This window comes from Falco biarmicus, chromosome 2, assembly GCF_023638135.1.
Source record: "Falco biarmicus isolate bFalBia1 chromosome 2, bFalBia1.pri, whole genome shotgun sequence".
NCBI classification, from domain to species: Eukaryota; Metazoa; Chordata; class Aves; order Falconiformes; family Falconidae; genus Falco; species Falco biarmicus.
Window position 1 is genome coordinate 11889803 of NC_079289.1, and position 23604 is coordinate 11913406.

The 23604-nt window shown below is 39.9% G+C and overlaps 1 protein-coding gene across 7 annotated transcripts in view; it reads right to left on the reverse strand.

Moving 5' to 3' along the window:
* Positions 1-23604, reverse strand: part of SLC36A4 (solute carrier family 36 member 4) — a 112719-nt gene that overhangs the window by 70750 nt on the left and 18365 nt on the right. For 6 of the 7 annotated variants that reach the window (XR_008820134.1, XR_008820133.1, XM_056328064.1 and 3 more), the window contains exons 6-8: positions 23329-23413; positions 15000-15227; positions 13084-13182 (exon numbers count right to left, since the gene is read on the reverse strand). Coding sequence is in view for 5 of the 7 variants with exons in the window: in XM_056328064.1 (XP_056184039.1) it covers positions 13084-13182; positions 15000-15227; positions 23329-23413 (412 nt within the window). In the remaining 2 variants the exon portion in view is untranslated. The remainder of the gene's footprint in view (positions 1-13083; positions 13183-14999; positions 15228-23328; positions 23414-23604) is intronic. The other variant, XM_056328065.1, reaches the window with a different exon arrangement.

The window sequence follows — 23604 nt, forward strand, 5'->3', positions numbered from 1 at the left end:
GCTGCTCTGTCACCCTCCTCCTCAACTGGATAGGGGAGAGAAAATAGAAAAAGCTTTTCGGTCAAGATAAGGGCAGGCAGATCACTTAGCAATTATCAGCATAGGCAAAACAGACTCCACTGAAGGAAATTAGTTTAATTTATTGCCATTCAAAATAGAGTAAGGTAACGAGAACTAAAACAAAAACTTAAGAACACCCATCTCCCACCCCTCCCTTCTTCTCAAGCCCAACTTCAATTCCAATTTCCCTCCCTCCTCCCTCCCTGAGCGTCACGGAGGACCGGGAACGGGGCTGCGGTGAGCGCATCACCCGCTGTCTCTGCTGCTCCTTCCCCCTCGCCCTCTGCCCCTGCCCCGGTGCGGGGCCCTCCCACGGGAGACAGCCCTGCACGGGCTTCTGCAGCGCGGGGCCCTCCCGGGGCTGCGGCTCCTCACGGCCTGTCCCGGCGGGGCCCCCCGCGGGGCGCAGCCCCTCAGGCCCAGCCGGCTCCAGCCCCCCCGGGGGCACCGGCCCTGCCCGCAGCCCGGCCCCGGCCCGGGCTCCTCCCCGCGGGGCCACGGGCCCTGCCCGGAGCCGGCTCCAGCGCGGCCCCCGCGGGTCACAGCCCCCCGCGGGCACCCCCTGCCCCGGGCTGCGGGGGGGAGCTGCTCCCCCGCGGGCTCCGTGGGCTGAGGGGCACAGCCTGCCCCGCCGGGGGCTGCCCTGCCCTGCCCGGCCCTGCCCTTCCCCGCGGGCTGCCGGGGAGCCTCTGCTGCGGCGCCCGGAGCCCCCCCGGCCTCCTCCGGCCCGGCCCGGCCCGGCCCTGCCCCGGGGGGCTGCGGGGCTGCTGCTCGCCCCTCCCGGCCCCCCTCGCTGCCGCCGCTGTTCCCCCCCGCGGGGGTTTTTCCCCTTCTCAGCCCCTTCTTCCCGCGGCGCTGCCCCCGCGGCTGCGGGGCTCGGCCTCGGCCAGCGGCGGGCCCGGCCTGGAGCCGGGGGGCAGCGGCTCTGCCGGCCGGGGGGAGCTGCCCGCAGCCCCCCCGCTGCAGCCGGCCCCTGGCACCCCGGCCCCCCCAAACACCAAAACCTGGCCATACAAACCCAGTACAATCAAGTTTACTCATTAACCTCAATAATATCACTTCATGCTCAGTAATGATTAGGTCAAAATGAAACATACTACATCTAAACGTGTCCCCGCATCAACAATCTCCTTTTAACATTGCAACCTTCATTTATACTGAATTTAAGGAAAAGATATGGAAAAAGAAATGTAGGGTAATAATATCACTAGCCAAAGACCAGATCTTCAAATCTGAAACTGCTAATTTCTCCCTGCTTATCCCTGAGGTGGTATCAGGACTAGATTTGCCTCCAGCCTGCCCAGATGAGGAGCCTTTCCCACATTCCTTGGTCCAGGTGACCCTGTCCCCTTTTCCAGCCTCAGCAGTGAGCCTTCCCAGGGTCAGGCACCCTACACAGCACAGTTGCTGTCACTGCAGGAGATGCTTCCCTTGGCAGAACTGAGCCAGGTTTTACACAGTACCCCTGTATCAATTATTCCAGACAAGCGGAAAAGTTCTGTACTTCACAGGACTAACATGAAGCCAAATGAAAACCAATTACACATATATTACCCAAACTCCCTGCTCCCTAAACTGTTAAACTGCATCAGGATCCCAAAGATCCATGAAGTGTTCATAAGGAGACAGAGGCTGATGGCAGTCAGTGCTTCTTCTGACACTATGTCACTGTTGGGTAGCAGGTGCCGGATAGATTGTCACTCTACCTTTCTTCCCAGTCCCTGTAGCAACAACTTCAGAAAACGTAACATTTAAACTGCATGTGAAAGAGACATGGTTCCTTTCCCAAATCCTTTTTTGGGGGGGGTTTATTGCTTCCTTTTTGGAACACTGAAGCTGAACATGCTTTCTTGTACCTTTTCTGGAGCCAGAAGTTAATTCCACTCTTCAATTCTTTTCAATTATTTCCTTAAACAGCAAACACCCCACCTAGATGATTGAATAGCTTTGAAAGAAAAAAAAAAAAAAAAAACCAAAAAATAAACCAACCAGCACCACACCACACCTCTGATTCTCTCTGTCCTGCATAGTAACACCTTCTCTCAAAAGAGATGTCATGTCAATTCACACTATCTCACACTAAGGCTTCAACGTTACTTTACTATATGCTTATTCAAACAGCCACTTTGCTGTAACACACAGTATCATTCATCTAGTCCAATACCTCCCACACTCTTCAGACCTATAACCTATCACCACATATACAACCACTGCACAACCTAGTGATGTTAAATACTACGGTCAGGGAAAACTCTGGGGAATTGCCTTCTCTCCCAGGCAAGATCACCAGGGGCAGAACACTGGAGGTGAGAGAACCATGAGATGAGTTAAGTTTCAGAGTTGCAAAGATATTTTTTTTAAAAAAGAAAAAACGACTTTTTTAAAGGGTCTTTTTCCTGCTTCTGATTTTCTGCTGTTTCCTTCATGCTCTTTTTCCCCCAGTTCACACTAGTCCCCTATCTTAGCCCTTGACACCTATGAAATCAGATATTTTAGTTGAAACTGATCCTTTTCATAATTTCTCATTTTCCACCATTTTTCTCCCTCCTCCACCTTTTCCTCTGTCACCTGCTCACAAAATTCTTCCTGTTGTTTTTGAGACAGTGGCACACGTTGCTACTATTAGCTTCCGTGAAACTTACTACTTGATTCCTTTAGTAACTATCAAGCTTTGATTTCTTAATTTACTAAATAAGTATAATCCATCTTCCTCTCACCCTCCACCAAATAAACTCAAAAGTACCTGTAATTTACTGGAAAAGCAGCGTAACTGAATCTCTGAAATAACCTGGTTCATCTACCATCATCCATTATACAGAGTACCTTCTCTTTCATTTCAAGCTGCATGAAGTAGGTATAAACATCCCCCAGGAATACCATCGCCTCCTCATTCCTGGCCTTGAAATTACTGCTCCACTCAGTCTTCCTTCAACTAAGCTGCAGGGGACTTTAATTCCCATCAAAAATCTCTACTGCATATTTTATATGACTGGACAAAAAAAAAAAACCAACAAACACAAGAGAATTCAGCCTGAAGATAATCAAATAAACTGTGATTTAAGTGTCATGGCCACTAAAAACTAATCCTGTAATGGATAACTTACTAGCAGACATGCTTAATGTTTAAATGCATACGGTCATCTCTCCTTTTTCCAAGAAATACTGCTAAAATGGTAAGAATAAAGCAATTCTCCACCCCTTAAACTTTTAAAATAAGTATTTCATGTAGGTGAGACAGCTAAACAGATGTTTTGATTAGATTAAGGTACAGACAACTCAAGAATTTTGGAAAATTAAAGCCAATAGCAATATTTACTCAAAAAAGATAGCTATAATCATGTCCTACCGTAACAAAATAAAGCTCTTTTCATTTAAAACAAAAAAGCTGAGGAAGCTGGTATCAAAGGTATTCAAGGTATGTAAACATAAATTCTACTACCTAACCCCCTAAGACAGAAGGCTGAATCCTCAGTAAATCAATGCAGCCCAGGCCTGGCCCACCCCTTGTCTGCAGGAAGTACCAGTGTATTTATTTGTTCACTGAAAGGTGGAACTACAACCCCGCAGAACACCGGGGAATGTCTGCAGAAAAAATATGGTTTCTCCAAGTCAAATTAGGATCATGACATATGTCATTATTACATTGCTATGTTTTGCTTCTCTGTCCTTGCACCTCTCCCCTTCCATCGTACAGAAAAGGTATTATTTTTAATTAAATTTCTGAGCAACAAGCTTTCTGAGTCCATGTCTTTTAGATGCATTTTTAAAGCTCACTCTCTTGAGGAAGATGCAGAACCTCACTGTTTTGCAACAAGTACAATAAACAAACTAACGTTCCTTAACAGATCCCTTATGACTGCAAATGAAAGTGTGTCTACTATTACCCAAGGAAAGATGCAAGCCAAATGGTGACTGTACATCCATTTTTGTAATGAAAGATTTATACAAATAAATCCAGAAGACAGGTTCTCATTACAGAACACTGCCTTCTGAAATGTAATGAGCAATCCTAATTCACTCCAAAATCCCATCTTCTCGGGTTCCAGCAAAGCAGCTTCCTACTTGTTTCACCGGGAAAAATAATTACTCATACCCACAAAACACCAATCCATTGCCCAATTCTGATGGCCTTGATTTAACAATGGTTGAAGGAATTATATATATTCTACTTGGCTTGCCATCTGAGTCTGACATTTTCTCCAGAAGTTATTTTTTCCTTTTAACTTTTTTAAGCCTGTTGTCCAACACAGAAAGCATTTTGCAAATCACATCTTACATTTTAATATGACCATCATCAAAACAAATAATCATCCTCTTCCAAACAAAATCAATCTATCCAAAATAGGGAGGGAAGACACTGACTGATATTTGCTCTTCTTAGATGAGCAGAAAGTTTCATACACTTCCATTTGACATGAGAGCATGGCACCTTGACAGCTAAGCCACGCATCGCTGCTTCTGTGAAGTGCTAAAACAGCTTCAGTACAAGACAAGTTGAAGGATACACAACAAAGACAAGTTGAAGAATACAAAACATAGCACTTCCTGCTATGATCTTCTTTCAAACACCTTTGCCATTACAATTTTTCCTTTTCACCTCTCCCATTTCCCACAGGATTAGTTTTCTGCTGCTCTTGACAGATCAATATGATAATTTTAAGCCGCAATGTTTATTAGGGAGCCACTACTGATGCTTGCGAAGTGTTCAACAGCAAATGATTAGGGCTCTTTCAAATCAGGAGAACATGTATTCATAAAAAATTTTTGGGTTAGGAACACTATTCTTTAGTGAACATTCAAGGACACTACTGAGTGTAAAAGTCCTTTGACAAAAATCACAGGTCTATTAATATCAGTACTTTGAGCCGATCAATAAAATCACTTTCTTTTTTAAACTGTCTCCATCATGCTTGATCGAATAAATGAAAATTATTCTATGAATTACAGTAGATTTAATCTACAAAACAACTATGTTGGCCAAATATTTAAGAAGGAAACTAGAACTTAGATTTTAATTATTGTCACATATACACACACACTACAATGCTACCTTCAGCAATGAAAAGGCTTGCAGAGAGTGGGAAAAATCCTAGTGAAATTAATCATTAAGATGGTGAAATTAAGATGCTGACAATTAAATGACAGATATTAAAGTCTAAAACTAAGGATACAAGCATTTATTCCAGTTAGCTGCTCTCTCCAGAAAAAAGTACTAACATTTTTGCATCTTCATAGCTATATTCAAAAGGTTTGTCATATAATGAGGACTTGTATTTAAGTATTACTTAGACAATTTCACACACTGCAGATAAGCACTCAGAACAGCAGAAAGGAGGAAATCTTACCTGAGACCATTGCAAGTTAAAATAGAAGCAGCTTAGAAAGATTACAGAATAATGTGCTGGGGGGAATGAAAAAAATCTGACACCAGAAAAGCAAAGTAAATTACGTAAAAATATTTCTACCTGAAATTATTTAACTACGCTGCTGAATTATACATATGTTTAGCATAAGCAGCATGCATCTCACTCTGGCTCTACTGCATGTATACTTAAGACAGACAAGTTTTCCATCTAAACCAGGGTCACGTCTAAACAGAAGAATTAGCTTTTGTGCCTCACTGAAGCCATGTATACCAGGCCCCAAAACACATCTCCCACGAGCTGGCAAAGCAGAACACGACAGCTTGGCATGCTGTCACTCTTGCTCTTTCCCCATTCCTCCAAAGTCACCGAATCACGTGATGATTAAGAAACATTTCAGGTGACCAAACAGTAAACTTAAACGCCATTATTTTCCTATTTGTGTAAATGCATGTATATCTTAGGTTTTCTAAGGAAAAAGAAACATTTGAATGTTGCAAGCATCAAGTACGGGATGCGGCCTGAAAGAAACTCGTACTCAGAGTCTTCTGTTTGTAAGATTCACTGTCAATACAGGATGTATTAAAGTTTGAATATGCACAAACAAATGGTTCTTCAGGGTCAAAGGAACTTCCTCCATACTCAGGAAGTCCAGCATATTGGTAAGGAACATTTAACTTGACAAAGAGGTAATATCGAGTTGCCTGAGATTTTATCAACATTCAGCTGAATATGGCAGATGATGAACTTTTTGCAGTTTTGGATACAACTTCTTTTTTTATCTGCTATATCTAACAACATTCTCTATTCCACCTGCCCATAACCTTTTTCCTCCTATCTCACATCAATCATCTTCAGAAGACATCCAAACCAAGTGATTATGTATAGTAGTTGCAGCCAACACAGTAGATTTTGCTGACACAACATTTACCACGTACATTCAGGAGCAGGTCATCTCCACAGTGATCGACTCCAGTCACCTACGCTTGTTTGTCCAAATGCAAAAACATCCTCTGAGAACTCCCGCCTTTCCTATTTTGAGGAGACAAGCCTTTGTATCACCTCAAAGAACACCAAAGGAAATTGATACACTCCAGTCTAGAAATGGCCAAGTAGATTTAGATGATGTCATGCTACCTGTTAAATGTCTGCTTCTGACAAATCCAGTCTGGTCTTAAAAGACAACAGAAGAGTGTCATTTGGTTTCATTATTATTTCTTTTTAAAGGACAATACTAATCTGGCAAAAGAATTTTTGACAGTGAGAGGCTTTTATCTCAAAGCCACAGGCCTAACAAGCTCATCCACATCACTTTCAAAATCCAAATAACGACATTTTAAAATTATAATCCACTTAGTTTTCTCTTTTTTAAATCTCCTGGAATTGGTTAGCTGCTGCCTAATGAGATTCCAGAGACTGTCTTTTGCTATACAAATACCACCCTGCCTTCTACTGTGAAGCTGTGATATTCAAGTTTAAAAGCAGTTTGAACAGACATCTTCAAGTAATAGGCTAAAATATCAGAAGCCTAATTTTCCAAACCTGAAATTAATGTTGGAAAATAACATTTTCTCTTTGCTAGGCTAATCAGTCTGCAGCAGTCAACAGGGGAAAAAAAACAAAGCCACAAACCACACTTAATTGTAGAAACCATATTTAACTTAGTTTATTATATAGAACAGAGAAGAAAATTTATCTTTCTTTTTTAAATATTATGGATCTATTTCATCCTTTTCTTGTTTAAATGTTATGAATCTATTTCATCTTCCTTCCCCCTGAAGCTCATGTTAAAACATCACTTCCACATTTGGATTTGGTTTTTATACTTCAAACAAGAAAGCCAACCAGACTTTCACTGCAAAATATTCATTAAGTGTAACTGTGTAACATTATGCAAAGCTATTACCTGCACATAGTAATGCTACAGGGATACGCAAGCCTGAAGGCTTTGCTTTTACACTCCTCTGAAAAGTACGCTTAAGAGGTTTAACAACATTTTGGGAACACTCAGGAGCACAGTCTGAAGTTACTTTTTAATTCAGTAACAAAAATCTCACATTTACTATAAAAACTGACCTACTCGCCTTTGGAATATGCAAGAGGCTCTCAAACATGGTTCTTACAAAACAATGTTATATGTTCTGTGAAAGACACATTCACCCCATTATACCACCTGCAGCTCCTGTATTCCAGAAATAGTGTCGGTACTCTCTTCTGTGGCCTGAACACCAGCCTTGTGATTCACCAGGCAGCATCAACTGGCACAGGGAATCCACAGCCAAAGTACAGAGGGAAAAGAAGCAGCTGCAGATTCTCCCACTCCCAGCAGAGCCCTCTACTCAAAAAGGTCCACTGAGGTCTGAATATACATTTTCTCCATCTCCTAATTAACATGTTATTCCTTTCTGAACCAACACCTTCACTTAAATATTAAAACAAAACCAAGTATCTTAAATGGTCTGTTGTATCCACTTAGGAGTACTGCATTTCAGTTGCTACTACCATTCTACAAACTGTACTGATGCCAATCAGTCAATACAATTTTCACAAGGTCACCCTGATAATCTTAAAATCTTACAAGTGTTGAATTCCCAAACCAACACTCACCACTATAAATTACAACCACCAGACTGACAGTACTGAGCTCCCAGTTGCTGTTTGCTAACTCAGCATTAAAGGATCGCTGGGTACCCCGATGCCAACTCCTCCTGTTAGCACACAGCAGCGATTACCACCTGGCCGCCAAGACGTTCACAACTTGCAGCAGGTACCTTATACCAATCAGCAATGACCCCACCTTTACAGACAACTCAAACATGGAGCAAAGGAATGAATAGCACAAGCAACACAGCGCAGCACTTTCTCATCCTGTTACAAGTATCACTCCGTTTAGCACGCATTAACATTAATCAGCCTTTTGACAGCGCTAACTTTACCTTTGCTGTAGCAGTTGTAGCAACAAATGAACAGCTGGCCTGGACTTTAGTGAAGTGACAAAATTGGTCAGATCTGCCCTCAAATAGGAGTTTAAATTCACCTTGAAGGCAGACATGAACAGCTCAATTCATCATATTAATATCATCAATTCAACATTTTTTAATTAAAATATCTCAAAATGGTTTTATAGCACTGGCTGATGAAATGTTTAACTAGCTCTTAGCATTATGCAAGTATTAGTTTCTAGGCACTACCCTGGTTTATTTGAGATTCTGTATTTCAATTATAAATAGGCTGTCCTTCCTCCTTTATTACAGATGCAAGTCAGTAAAATTAAGCTTTTTAAAGTCTGTTTATCTAGGGATCGACCAAAGTCAAAGCAACAATACTCCAAATTATTTCCATACTGCTGATTTTCTTATTACACAAGGACAGCTAATGAGTCCTAAACTAACAACAGGTTTTAACCAAATCCCATATTAATACACTCACCGTCTAAAAGAGAAATACAGTCTCAAGATGAAGAATAAAATTCTACCAGGAATCTGCTGAATCACTGCACCTCCCTGAATCACATTCCCCATAGTGAACAGGATTTTATACTCCTCTGTTTACTTAGTCTCACTAATTTTAATAGAATTACTGAAGAACTACAGTCATACTTTAAGTGATGACAAGTGCTGAACTAGAAAAGAAAAAAAATCAATGTATAAAAATTTTTTTAGAATAGTGGGATGAAAAAATAAATCGGTGCTAGAGTATTTCCCCTGCAGCCTACTGTTCAGTTCAAAGAAACCAGACAAACATGTTTCCATGCTAAGCGTGGCATTTATGAACTGGCAATTACTATTTGTCTACATTAGCCACTCCCCTGATAATAAAAACAAAATCAGTTAAGTATCTCTGAAATTAAATCCTCCTGACTGCTATGGCTAAGCTGTACTGTTTTATAGGGAGCCTTATAAACCATTCATTCCTATACTCGAATTGTTGATCATTAAATATTCCTAGCAGGAAAGACCATATTACACAGAACAATAGTGGTGGAAAAACCACACCAAGGGCATTTTTCCACTTTTGTCAGGTTCTGCTTAAGATGATTTAACCAGACCAAAAATCTCAGAATTTCATTTGCTGTCCTTCTTTGTAACATTCATTAACCTGGCAGTTCTCAGATGAGAATTACCATAACATATACTTGGAATCAAGGAAAAGGAAAAATGAAGTGTCATAACCGTTTATGGCCAACTTATTGCATAAAATGAATCAATCACAATCACCTTCTCTGATAAAATTAAGACCTTAAGGCATCTGTTTATAATGTTCAGATAGATTCACAGTAATAAATCTTATTTGCAATATATTCCAGAATAAAATCTAAAATCAAGTCTCTAACAAGACCAAGATTATGTAAATCCATTTTGAGTGCCTTCATCAGAGAGAGCAGACTACGGAGCCAATCTGATTAAATGTGGGGTTTTTTTTTTCCTTACCAGATCAGTTCAGCCACATGGATATAGGAACATGGTACCAAGGCGCCACCTCAGCTATACAACAGCAACTGACTATGCGAGTATTCTTGATCCATTGCAATGTGAATTAAAACACAACAGCTTACATCTCAGTGAGGGAATTTTAAACTCACTTGTCTCACTTCACATTTGCAAGAGGTCACAAACACACATACACATATATCACAGTCCAATTATGATGGTAACTTACTGAGCTGTAACATCTAGTTATCAATTAAATCAATCACCAAGAATTGTATGAAATCTTAACTATGTAAAGTGGAAATGTCTCACTTTGCTTCACTCATCTTTTTTACTTCATGCTTCAAAAATTTTGTTTAGTCCTGATTATTCAAACCCATAAAATTATTTTTTCTTCAAATCTTCTCTATGGTGCATGCAACAACAGCGTAAGAATGCACTGCAAACATTCTGCATGTTCAAAATACCCCTGAGAAGCAGAGACATACTAATATCATTCTGCATATAACGAAGAAATATTAGGCTCTACATTTTCACTTTCAGATTAATTTTAATTTTTAAAGGTAGCCACATCATTTTAATGGTCTTGTGTAATGTACACACACACAAAGTATATCAAACCATAATGAACAAACATTAGTTTATAAACACCAGGAACAAAAGTAAAAAACCTGAAACACTTCATTTACTTTGAAAAGTAAATTATGATCAAGTAAGAAATTGAGACAGCCTATACAGAAATGCATGCAATAACTGAATAATGCTAGGACCTGATAATATTAAGCGGTATTTTTAGGGTTTAAAGGTACAAGTCAAATGAAACCTACATTACATGCTCCTGAATAAAAAAAAAGGGAAAAAGTCTGGTTGTTACTAATGCATCTTTTAAGAATTCCAGGAATTCAATCAAGCAAATGCTCTAGGCAGTTCTTTAAAGGTTTACATTAGAAGTCAATGTTGCTACTGCTGATGTAAATTTAAGGAGCTGTCTGATGTGGGATCTAACATGCCAGAAAATAGTTACCATATACCAATTCCCTACCTATAATTCAATAAACTACCACCACCAAATGGTAAGCCTTCCACACTTCCCTGAGGCTCGCAGGACTCTCATTTGGGATCTCCTGGCTACAAATACACACCTGCGGGCTAGGCAGCACACGAGCAAATCTAATATGACTGAGATACCTATCAGATCTCCTGCAAATAACTCGCGTTTACCCACACACAGTTAAGTACAGTCTTATCTACACAGGCTATACAACTTAAGAGCAACAAGCTTAGCGTAGTCCAATCTGTCTTACTGACTGTGGAGTTTTTGCCCAAGACTTGTAGCCATCAAACAATCCCAGACAAATGACAGAAGGAAAGATGTCCAGATACACACAGATATATGGTAGCTAAATCTCTGCATCAGCCATCTCAGTTCGAGAAGCAGTCCAGAACAGTTTGAATGGAGACTCACAGTCACTAGATCCACATATCCCATGTGTGAAAACACACTTTTGTAACACAATAGGAGTTAAAAGGTTCTCCTGTTCAGCTCTTCTAGCAGTTATAATGCAGCAGCAAGGTGAAATATTCTGGTTCAAGTCAGAGCTGACAAAAGAGATCTCAAAACTCTTCTGTAATGTCAATGACAGACGGTCATTTCAGGTTAATTGCATGCTGTTTTGCTGTTGTTTTCATTTGGGTTTTTTCGGTGGTAGAAGAGTGAGTTGGTGGTTTGTTGTTTTAGTTTTAAGTATACAGTAACACTTGCTGAAGCATGTAAATATATTAGTAACAAATAAAGTGTCTACAGTAATTTCTTCACAATTTAAAGACATTATGACCTCCCACTCCCAGAAGCCTCTTCAGCTGCTTTTTAAAATATGCCATGTGAAACAAAAGTGCTAACTAACTTGCAAACTTTGCTAGTATGAGATGCGATCAGAAGGCCCTTAGAAACAGCAGTGAGCAAGACGTTAAAAAAGATCCACTTTTAAAAACTAAATTTTCAGAATGATAGATCTATTTAATTGACACCTTTCAGGAAACAATGAGGAACTGAGGTTCACTGTCAGAAGGCCATGAATCAAAAAAAATATTCTGAAACTTCTATCCTTTTACTTAGCATCGACATCTCTATCAAGTCAGATCTATAGACAAGTTTGCAGCAGGAAGAGTAAGACATTTCTAATAAATTACTTTGTGCTCAGTGATCCCAAATGAAAAGGAGGATTCTGAATATGTTTCTGTTTTTACACACTCATCACCTAAAACTGAGGTGCTGAATTTTTATAATTATAGTATCATCATATTATTAGCTGAGTATTATTTTATTATATAGCATATTATGATAAGAGTTATTATTACACTAGTGTCTCAATCTATTTGGAAAGAAAGGCATTCTTGTAATTCGGGAAGGTACTAAGTGTCCAAGTAGCAATCAGTATTCACCGAATTCCCCTTTGATGGGGCTGTTGCTTCTCAATTTTTGCCTTATTTGACAAGGTAAATTAACCCTTTTCATACCAATATGGGAGATTAGTGCTTCAACAAAATCAACAAAATAAACCACGACACAGTTTTACTCCTGTTGTTAACCCCAGCCGGCAACCAAGCACCACTCAGCTGCTTTCTCACTCCCCCCCACCCAGAGGGATGGGGAGGAGGATTGGAAAGGAATGTAAAACTCAAGGGTTGAGATAAGAACAATTTAATCGGTAAAGCAAAAGCCACGCACCCAGCAAAGCAAAGCAAGGAATTCATTCCCCACTTCCCTGGGCAGGCAGGTGTTCGGCCATCCCCAGGGCAGCCAGGCTCTGTCACACGTAACGGTTACTCGGGAAGACAAACACCATAATGCCAAATGTCCCCTCCTTCCCTCTTCTTCCCGCAGTTTATATACTCAGCATTACGTCATATGATATGGAATTCCTCTTTGGCTAGTTCAGGTCACCTGTCCTGGCTGTGTCCCCTCCCAATGTCCCATGCCCCCCCAGCCCTCTGGCTGGCAGGGCCCAAGGAACTGAAAAGTCCTTGATTTAGTATAAACATCACCCAGCAACAACTGAAACCATCAGTGTCATATCAACATTGTTCTCACATCAGAGCCAAAACACAGCACTGCACTAACTACTAAGAAGAGAATTAACTCTATCCCAGCTGAAACCAGGACAAACTGCCCGTAACCCATCGTCTAGCACAGATTCAGGTATTTTGAAGAGTCAATAAAAAGCACTTACCACAGAGATTCCTTCAAAAGCAAATATTGCAGTCCCAAAAAACAGTGGGTATTTCTTCCAGTCAGCCACAGGAGGCAGTTTTCGAGGATCTGCTATACCCTGAAGAACACACAGCAAAACAGTGCTATGTAAAGCACATGAGCTGTTCCTACAATTTTGATTGATGCATTATGCTACAGGAAAGAAAACTCAATACATATGGTGTATACATTGCTATTTACAATCCCTGGTTTCCCTCCCAAATTTGGTACATATTTATAGCCACCTTCCCACTCACCCACAGATCTTTGCACATATATTTATTCTAGGTTCGCATTACTGACACTAGAAATTTACATATTTAAAGTATCACACTGGTGTGTATGAATGAGCGTCAGCTAAAACTAAAGGGGAAGCTCACATCTTAAGCTTAATCCTCTGCAAACTTCTCAAGAGTACTGCATTTTCTAATCTGCTTTCATACTGCATAGATTTTCTCCATAATCATAAGGGACAGTAAAAGAAAACCTTTTTAACAGAAGCTGAGTTCCTGCAGAACAATTAATTATTGTCTCCTCCAATCTCTTCTATGTAATTTCTTCTGCCTCCTTGCCCAGCCAATACCTCTCGCTGGCTTTTCTGCCTTCCTCCCCACCCGCTTCCTACTTGTCTCATAACACGTGAAAGCTTTCTCAAATAACAGTGGCACTCACCACTTACCTACATTGTGTGTGCAAGTGATTGTCATCACTTTTCAAAAATCCTAAGAAAGAAAAATGTAGACGTTTCTACATGTGATTTTTTTTTTTCAGCCATGTGCTAGCCTTGGCTGGGGTAGACTTGATTTTCTTCATAGTAGCTAGCATGAGGCTATGTTTTGGATTCGTGCTGAAAATATGTTGATAATTTAGGGATGTTTTAGCTGTTGCTGAGCAGGGCTGACACAGAGCCAAGGCCCCTTCAGTTTCTCACACCACCTCACTAGCGTGTAGGCTGGGGGGGCACAAGGAGCTGGGAGGGAACAGGCGGGACAGCTGACCCCAACCTACCAAAGGGATATCCCATACCGTATGGAATCATGTCCCTCACGTGAATCAGTGGGGACATTTGGAGTGATGGCGTTTGTCTTCCCAAGTCACCATTACGCATGACAGAGCCCGGCTGCCCTGGGGATGGCCGAACCCCTGCCTGCCCGTGGGAAGTGGCAAATTAATTCCTTGGTTTGCTTTGCTTGCGTGCGTGGCTTTTGTTTTACTTAATAAATAGTCTTTTTTCTCAACCACAAGTTTTCTCATTTTTACTTTTCAATTCTCTCCCCATCCATTTTGATGCAGGAGGAGTGAGTGAGCAGCTGCATGTGGCTCAGTTGCTGGCTGGGGTTAAACCACGACAAGCCATCAGTTTAATGTGTTTCATTATGAAATGCCTCCAAATATGAAAAACAGCAGCAACCCAGAAAACGCAGCAACTATTCAACTTCTCAGGAGATGAAGTTTGCAATAAGTATTCTCTAAAGGGAAAGTCTTCGATTTTTCCTGACTCTACTGGAGAAACATTAGAAATAAACTTTGCTGTTGGAATTGTTCTTCTGTTGCAACAAAAAGATTGACCACAGATTAAAACCTTGCACATTCTGTGTGCAACCCATAAAAATTCATGTATTCTTCCACTCAAGAACCCCAAGTCATTACATTACATATTTTTATTAAGTGCAGCAATATTATCCTTTCTTTCAAAAGTACTTTAAAAGGCTATGTTTAAAATACGTCTCAAGTATTAAGGCATCTCCTTAAATTAAGATGCTTCAATTAAATACAAGATAATTCTGCCTTTCAGAAACTGTCAGTCAGTATGCGTCTATCAGAGACCAACTGCCATATGCAACAAATATAACTTGCCACACTGAAAAAAGAGATAATAAAATTTTTTATACTCACTCTAACGATGTACTGGTAAATGATCACCAGGCTGATAGCTGTGGACAGATTGGCAAGCAATGAAAGCACAGACAGGTTCTTAAGGTCACGAATAAAGACCAGAAGGATTATGAATGGCAGGAAACACAGCATGTATATTCGTAAGTCAGTACTCCTTTTCTCAGAAGAACTGCTGGTGGCACTGACATTTATGGGAGCGTTCTTGTTTTCCAAGAATCCTTCATGGACCTGTAGAAGAAAAAAAAAAAAAAAAAAAAAAGTGTTACACAGTGGTAGCACTGAGTATATGGTCACATCACTATTTTTCTATAGGGAAATTTGTCCTTCTGCTTTATCTGCTAAGTGTCATTTGTCCTTCTGCTTTACCTGCTAAGTGTCGGGTGTTCTGAGATCCCTGTAACTCTCAGTGCAGAGGACAAGACTAGGCACTTTTAGCAAGTGTTTCATCCTTCAGACAAGTGATAAAATCAGGACCTGAAAGCGTCTTTATCACACCACTGACTAAAGAGGAAAGCCACGAGAGCAGTTTAGATCAGATTTCTTTCAGAAAGGGCGAGTTTGGTAAAACGAACCAAATGAAGGCAAGCAAGATGGATCTAGGCCTAAATCTTAGAGTCTGAATTTTTCTAAGGCAGAGTAAAGGGGTTAGATGACCAACTGCTATTGTACCTGAGTTCAGTGCCCAATAACCTGTGCCTTTGCCATACACATCATAGCAGCATACATACAAAATAATGTTAGAATATGAACTTCCCTGTCTTTCTTCTAATACAAATTATTTCATTTTTCGCTCTTTTACTAAGCAATGTTATCTCAATTTAAAAACCGCTAGCTCGGAGTTGAAAGTCCTGTATCCACAAAATTGACATAAATTAACGCTTATAGATAAACAGTAGTATACAACATGAAAGAGTATTAGGTTTTTTGTATATAACATTACAACAGTTGCCTATGGTGCAGCTCAGAAGACTGAGTTTGGCACTATTCACAGCTCTCATTGCTTCTTTCAGAAAAACGTTAATGTGGCCATAACTGCCAACATTCGTTTTGTGGAAATACATTCTGTGCTATGTGCACACCACCATCAAAACATCAAGAGCTGGCAATTACCGTGCTTGCTACAAAACAACAACAGTTCAAATCCATTTTTTTTTAATCTTATCATGCCTTTTCCCTAGGAGTGTATCCTTTCCTTTTCCCTTCCATTGCATTTGCCATCTTACAAATCAGCACATGACTGTGCTTAACCTGTTCATGCTGCAGAAAGCCTTGGCCTTGACAACTGTGAAAAGATACCTAGGCAGGGGGGAGGAGGGGCAGTTCCTTATAGCACAAAGACTTAAACACAATTGGGAAATCAGTATATAAAAAAACAACTGAAGACAACACTCTGATTCCTAAGTACTGTCAGACTACCAACTACTTAGCCACAGTCAATACAGAAATTAACTCAGAGGAAGGCTGTATAACCCTATAATCCCAGGAAGTGTGGAAGTATACATACAAGTGTAGCAATTCTTATATGTTATTATCCTTATCACACAGTTCACAGGCACAATCCCAAGACTGATTAATATACGGACAATTCCTTCTATGTGGTTTGTTCTTTAAACTGTCAGTTATCATCTGTGCAAGTGAAATAGTAAGATTATAGATCCTGCCTCAAAAATCCAAACATGTTAAGCTGTTAAAATAAAAGGGGCAAGTATTACCATTACAGCGTAAGTTTTTATGTAGCCATGGCAGTCCTAAGCAAGCACTACAATTGCCAGTACATAATGGCATTTATTTTATTTAATAGGTCACAGTACAACAGGGCTTTTTGGTTTTGTTGTGTGGGTTTTTTTACTTTGAGGAAGAGGACGAAGTGGAGAAAAGAGGACAGGCTGGAGATATGGTAGGCAATCAAGGGACACTGGCACTATGTCATGAGGCGGAGGGAGTCAGCTGATAATCTAAAACCAAGTGTATGTAAACCAAGTCATTCAAATTGGCCAGTACGCCAAAACTCAGAAGTCTAGGAGAAAAAATAATTGCACAATTCACTTCATTTCCATTGTTTCAACCAATCCACAAATTCAACAAAACAGAATTAAGAGTCTTTTCTCTAACAAAAAGCACTAAACAAATTTTATCATTATGACAAAGACAAAAGATACAATTCTGCAACCACATTTTGCAGAAATCTCACTTTAAATGAAAGCAGAGACCACCACTCATTTCAAACACCAACAGTTTCCACCTTGCAAGAATCTTGTCACTTACAAGACATTTAATGTCTGTTATTTTCATTATGATAACATTTTTAGAAAGCTACAAAGATCTAAATACATTTAGAACTGAATTCTAGTGAATTCACGCAGCTGCAGTAACTCCACTTTACCAAGCAGTATGTCAACCACTTAACCAAATTACCTCCCTAATGCCACATGAAGTACAGCTCTCTGTACAAGTTTCCTACTTTCCCACCATGCTTCAAATAGAAACACAGAACAAACACTTTAACAAGTCTCTTGTGTTTACTTACTTGCATCATTTGCAGATAGCCAGAGCTGCTCTGCACACAAGGACTTGTAAGACAGTTTTCTAAGAACTTATAATGTGCTTTGAGCATGTAAGTCCCATTGAAAACATCAGCTATAAAATGTGAAGCCCATGACTTATAAAATTTATATTTTAATTTATTAAAGAAAAGAAACTTTTCAAAGTTTCAGTTCAACTGTTGACTGTCAAGGTGTTTTAATTATGTCCATTACACGCAGGTTTTTGCATTACTAAAATCCTTTGGGGATTAATTTATTGTACACATACATGTACATGTAAGCACGTAACTGTCATTATGGACACAGTTATACTGACATATAAGTGCAGGAGGTCAGTTTATCCCCTTTTGTGGATATATACACCTTTAAATCAACTTCATATCAATAAAGCAGCTTTAATAGCATCAGTCAAGGTAGTACCACTTATGGGTTTAGGCAAGGCCACAGGCAATATCCATACTGCAGAGGTGGGTTTTGAGACATGACAGAATAATGATTCTGTACATTGATTCAGAAGACACACACCAGACCACATCCAGCAAAGGTTTATCTTGTGGGAGAGCTAAACAAACAGGCAAGGGTGACTGATGAGTGGAAGAAAGCTGAGTCAGAAAGTAAAATGCAAAAATTATAAAAAGTAATGATTACTGTTCTCCTTCTTAGAGTGGAACAAATGGCTGTGGGAGATGTGACAGTAAGAAGCAGCAGAGGAAACCTCTAATGAAGATGAGATCATACTGAATTGTTCAAGTGCAGGCTAACATTACGGTCACTTTGAAAGTGTTTTACTAGATTTTTTAAAAAAAATTCATCAGATAACACTTAAAATTCTTCTAACAAGTAACAAAATACAAAGCAGCAGGAGTACATTTTGTTGCGGGGTTGGGTTTTTTTTAGACTCTTTCTCAAATGCCGTTTAGCTCAGTGCAAGTTTACTGCTGATTATGTTAGGGTGGACTATGACTCACTATCTGTCTAACCTAGTCTCCTCGATGTTAGAATTAATATAGTCTCAGATTCCTATTCCAGACAACAAATACTTTCAGTCTCCTGTTGCTAGTGCATTACTGCACATGGCAGTCATGCTGGGCCACGAACAGCAGACATTATTATCTGTCTTCTTCCAGAACAAAGCAACATAATCTGAAATATCAATGGAATATCAGCCAACTTAGAAGAATCTTTTCACTTATCCATCCAATGGATCTGTTACTGAAAAAGGCTTACATACATATTCTTTTATGTATGTCACAGAACTCAGTGAACATTGTTCAACTTCCAACCTGAACACACATTATCTGCATTTTGTTCTGTGCTTATCATGACTGCACCTGGGAGTTCCACAAATAATTCCATAAAACACATGTGGAAGTATCATTGTGGTTTTAGAAAGGAAGTACAGAACCACTGAGGTCCCTAGACATAGCGACTACAAAGGCTAATGATGTGCCCAGTCACAAGGTGACTTAATCAGAAGTTACCTCAGTTATTCAAACATTACCTTACATTATGGTGTAATGTCTGTTTTCTTTCCAGGAGTGCTTCACCTAATGTCTCATAGCCCAAGCACAGCATCTACCAACTTCAGATGTATCCAGGAAGATCAAACACTTGTGCAAACCTGGTTACCAGATTCCTTATGTCAGGCAACTCAGGAAACAACTAATGCACAGCTAGTGACAGCAGAAAATTCAGTTCAACTGATGAACATGATACTTAGAAGAACGATCTCAGAAGCAAGAAATGTTTCCTTAGTCTCTTCAACCAAGACCCCTGTTTCCTTGCCTGTACCCCAAAACCTGCTCTTCCTGTTATAGAGTCTATGGACTTCTCAACATCTAGCAGGATCAAAACCTAAGTTTTGGGAGGTTTTTTTACTTTTTTATAAAAACTGGGGAAAAAAAATCTAAATTCTAGTATGGAGCATCCCACTGATGGGTCATCTTCTAAGTGCTAAAGATCTAATAAAGTGCTCCCGGAAAGTCAAAAAATGAAAACATGTTCATGCTGTATCAGCAAACAATGAGAAAAGAACACTTCTCCAGAGAACTCAAATATTCATGAGCAAGCTGATAAATGCCAAGGCTCTACTTAAGGTCTTCTGTTGCTTAATCAGGCAAAGCAAAGTAACTATGGCACAAAAAAGAACCATGCTCCTTCGAGCACAGATTCTTTTTCCTATGCCAGTGTGTTCCTGCCCCAGTATTGCTGCAGCCAACCCCCAAGCTCTTTGTTCCAGTTTCATCATCCTTCTCAGACTCTGGACAACATCACCCATAAGCCCCTTACTGCATCCTGTCAGAGTTAACCAGAACTCTCCACCAACTTAAGCTTCTTTGGTGCCTCAGGAAAATATTCCTTAGGAAAAGCTTCATCTGAAAGTAATGCAGGCAACATTGTTTTAATCCCACAGACACTAATGAGAAAAGATTTAACACCAGAAGTTATACTGCATCAAAACATTTCACAGAACTCGAAAGATGTGAGTCCACATATTTACTTCATGTACCACTGTGTGTCTAGCTAAATATTCACCTCCAAGTAATCTGGACTGATGAATATTCCATTCATGTGCCAGAACCATTTTAAAATGCTCTGTCACATCTTAGTTTTCTGAAACGGTAAATAAAGTGAAGGAGGAGACTGCGAAATTTGGGTTGATGCTAGTTTTAACTAATATCAAAGCAAAGATCCCAGTGGAAGTTCCCGTTAGTTCCAGCGGGCTTAATTTGCACACACCAACATGCAAACATGATCAGAAGAGTAGGGAGCATAACGCAGAGGTATTGATCTAGTAGTGGTATTAGTAACATTTGTAGTATGTTCTTCTTTGATCTTAGCTCCCCACGCACCCCCCTGTTCCCCCTGGTCACCTTCCCCATCCTTCCACCACCCCAAAACAAGTTCAAGCAGCACCGACCTGTGTGCTTTGGTGCCCTCTAGGGACACATTTCTGCAACAGAAAGCTGCCAGGAAGAAACCACAGACTTCTCTCCCCCCCCCCCCCCCTCCCCCGCCAGAAGAGAGGGCACAGGGCAAGCTAAACCAAACGCACTTGGAAGTGGAACTTCCGAATTGCTGATGACTAATTTATCCATAGGGTACATGTCACGGGTCTCTGGAGCTACTGCTTTTTCAGTCGTTGCTTTCCTGTAAGATCTTTCAACTTCTCTTCAAGATAGCAGAAACGGCTTTCCTGAAAAGGTTTTAGTTGGTTTCTTGGTTTGGGGTTGGGTTTTTTTCCTCCCAATCTCTACAAAAGCCAAAGTCAGTAAGTGTTCAGTCTCATCTTTTGCTTAAAGTCCAAACACATATATAACAACTGGCAGATTAGACACTTATTTGATAGGAAAGTCTTTAACTTGAATTTACATTACAAACGATGCAAGAAAAATCCCCACTTCAGCAGCACAAGGACATCAGATGTAAAATCGGATTTTTAGGTATTGAGATAGATTGTGACAGTAGGACTGTAGTTTTGAGGTTGTCTTTTTTTTTTTTTTTGTCCCCCCCTCTCTCCCAAGATACAAATTACAGAGTATCCAGCTTCCAAATACACAAATCTGCCTCATCTTGACAGGGTTCTTCACCTATAGAACTTATCTACAAGAGGAGGAAAAAAACGTACTATCTTCTATGTACTAACTCCCCAAAGGGACACTCTTCTTCCTAATTAAATTAAGCTATGCCAAGACACCTTTATTCTACCTCGTGCGTAGAGTAAGAGTCCATAGGGATGATTAATACCCAGTAACCTGCCATACCTTATCCCTCACCCACTTCACTAATTACAGCAGCACACAGACACAGACCCAGATTCTTCCCCATTAGTTTTATGGAAGTGACTAAACATAAGCTTATGATCAGAAAACACAGCAGAGGACTTTGGTAGAGTCCTGGCATCTTAACAAGCCCATGGAGGAGAGCACACCCCAAGTTCAAAGTGCCTGTGGCTCCTGTTTGAGCACCCAACGTGTGCTGACTGACCTCCCTTGGACCACCTGCTCAGACACACAAGCTGCTGACTGCAGTTGCTGAGCACGCAAAGAGGAAGGACCAACAGACATCAGGAACCCATCAACAGAAAAATCTCCACCACTGAGAAAAAGAAGAGCTAGAAGAACTGGAGGATGAGAGACAAAAAGCATGAACTAAAGCAGGAGCAGCTGTCATGAAAGTGACAGGCATGGTTTTGGTTGCTTTTGTCAGCGACCAGTGGTTGTAGGGGAGAAAAGGAGTAGCTGGGTTTCATTGAAATGTTTGGGAGTTGCGTGGGAGGTGCATAGGCATTTGTGGGTGTGGGGATCCATTTGAAATTTTTAATTGACTTTTTCACAAATATGGCATGATGAAATATTTGCTTTTTAGACATCCTTAAACTTGCACAGTATTTTTCTAATAATTAATACCCAGTCTATTTAAAAAATCTACAACATACAGAAATGTGTTTCCATATGTTCAACACTACATATTATATGCATAATGGTAGTTACAGTAAAGCACATGAAATGCTACACAAGCCATGCTATTTAATATTTTCATTAATAACACAGATGATGTAGTAAGCAGGGTTTAAACATCTATTCCAGATGGAAAGTGAAAGAATATTGAAGAAAAGGATTAAAAGTCAACCTTGAGAACTGTTAAAAATTAATCCAGTAAGAAAAAAATAAAGGATTCTATAAACAAGCAGAAACCATCCGTACAGAAAGAAAGAACCAGCAGAATTGCCTAGAATGCAGCTCTAAAGGATCAAGAGACCAAAGTGGATCACAAATCAATCACGGATTAGCAATGACATGGTCCTGCAAAATGACCATTATACTGAAGTGTCATGTCTGAAATATGATCTGTAAGACCTGTGAAATAACCTTTCAGCTCTATTGGTCACAAGTAAAACTTCAACTACAGTAGCATAACCAACTTCAGGGATAAAACTTGGAAAAAAAAAAATAAAAGAGAGAAATGTGACCAACTACAGAGCATCCACAGAAAAGCAAGATGAATTATTAGGTTCTGTCATGTCCCCCCTCGATCTAATAAAGGGGAGACATGATAACAATATTCAAAATATAAAAGGCATCCACAAATAGAAAAGAATAAATTACTTTAGCTAGAACATGAAATAAAGGACTTAAAATGCTGATAAATTTTAAGCTTCTACAAAAAAAGAGCTGTCTGACGGATAAGAAAGCATTGGAACTAGCTACTAGGAGGCTGCAGAAATGTCAATGTCAGGCATTTTTAAGAAAAAAAAATGAGGACTGGTTTAGATACAATGGATTATGTGGCAGATAAGACCATTCTAGAAAATGGAAGGGACAAACAGAACTAAAGAAATATTTCAGTGACATGAAAAGGATAAAATATGCCTAGGAGGTCAGGGGGAGGGGGAAAGGAAGCCAGCACAAGGCCTGGCAAAAAAAAAAAAAAAAAAACCAAAAACAAAAAAAGCCACACACCACAAACAATCAGGGACAACTGTCTCCTAGTCCAGTTTCAGCCTTATTTTCTATCATTTCCACAATCAATTGTTTAATTCAACACAGAAATCAGAGTGCAATGAAGCCACAAATACTTGCACAAGATCTGAATTGACTTCACCTTGCACACTACTCCTTTTTACCAAAAGCTCTTTTACGGAAACTGTGGTAGAACCCATTCTGTACACCTGTCAACTTCATATTTTACAAGTAGTTCTAGTGGACTTTATCAGGATAGGAAATAAAAAATGAGGAATAATTAATCTAAACCCATAACTGTTTCCATACAGTAACATTACTCACTTGTTTCACATTTTCTGCCAAGAACACAACATAAACAATACAAAGTCCCAGCTGTGTTATCACCAGGAAAAAGTCAACAACATACCTGAGGAATAAAACACAAATATACATTATACTTAGGATCAAAACAATTAACCCATTTCTACCTAATATGCAATTATTGCTCCTTGTCACAGTATGCTAGACTTAAATGCCACGTTAGTCTTACAAGTGCTGCAATGCAGGTTCCTCTTATGGCAAAACAGGGTGGGGTTTATGTGTTCATTTTTTAAGGTA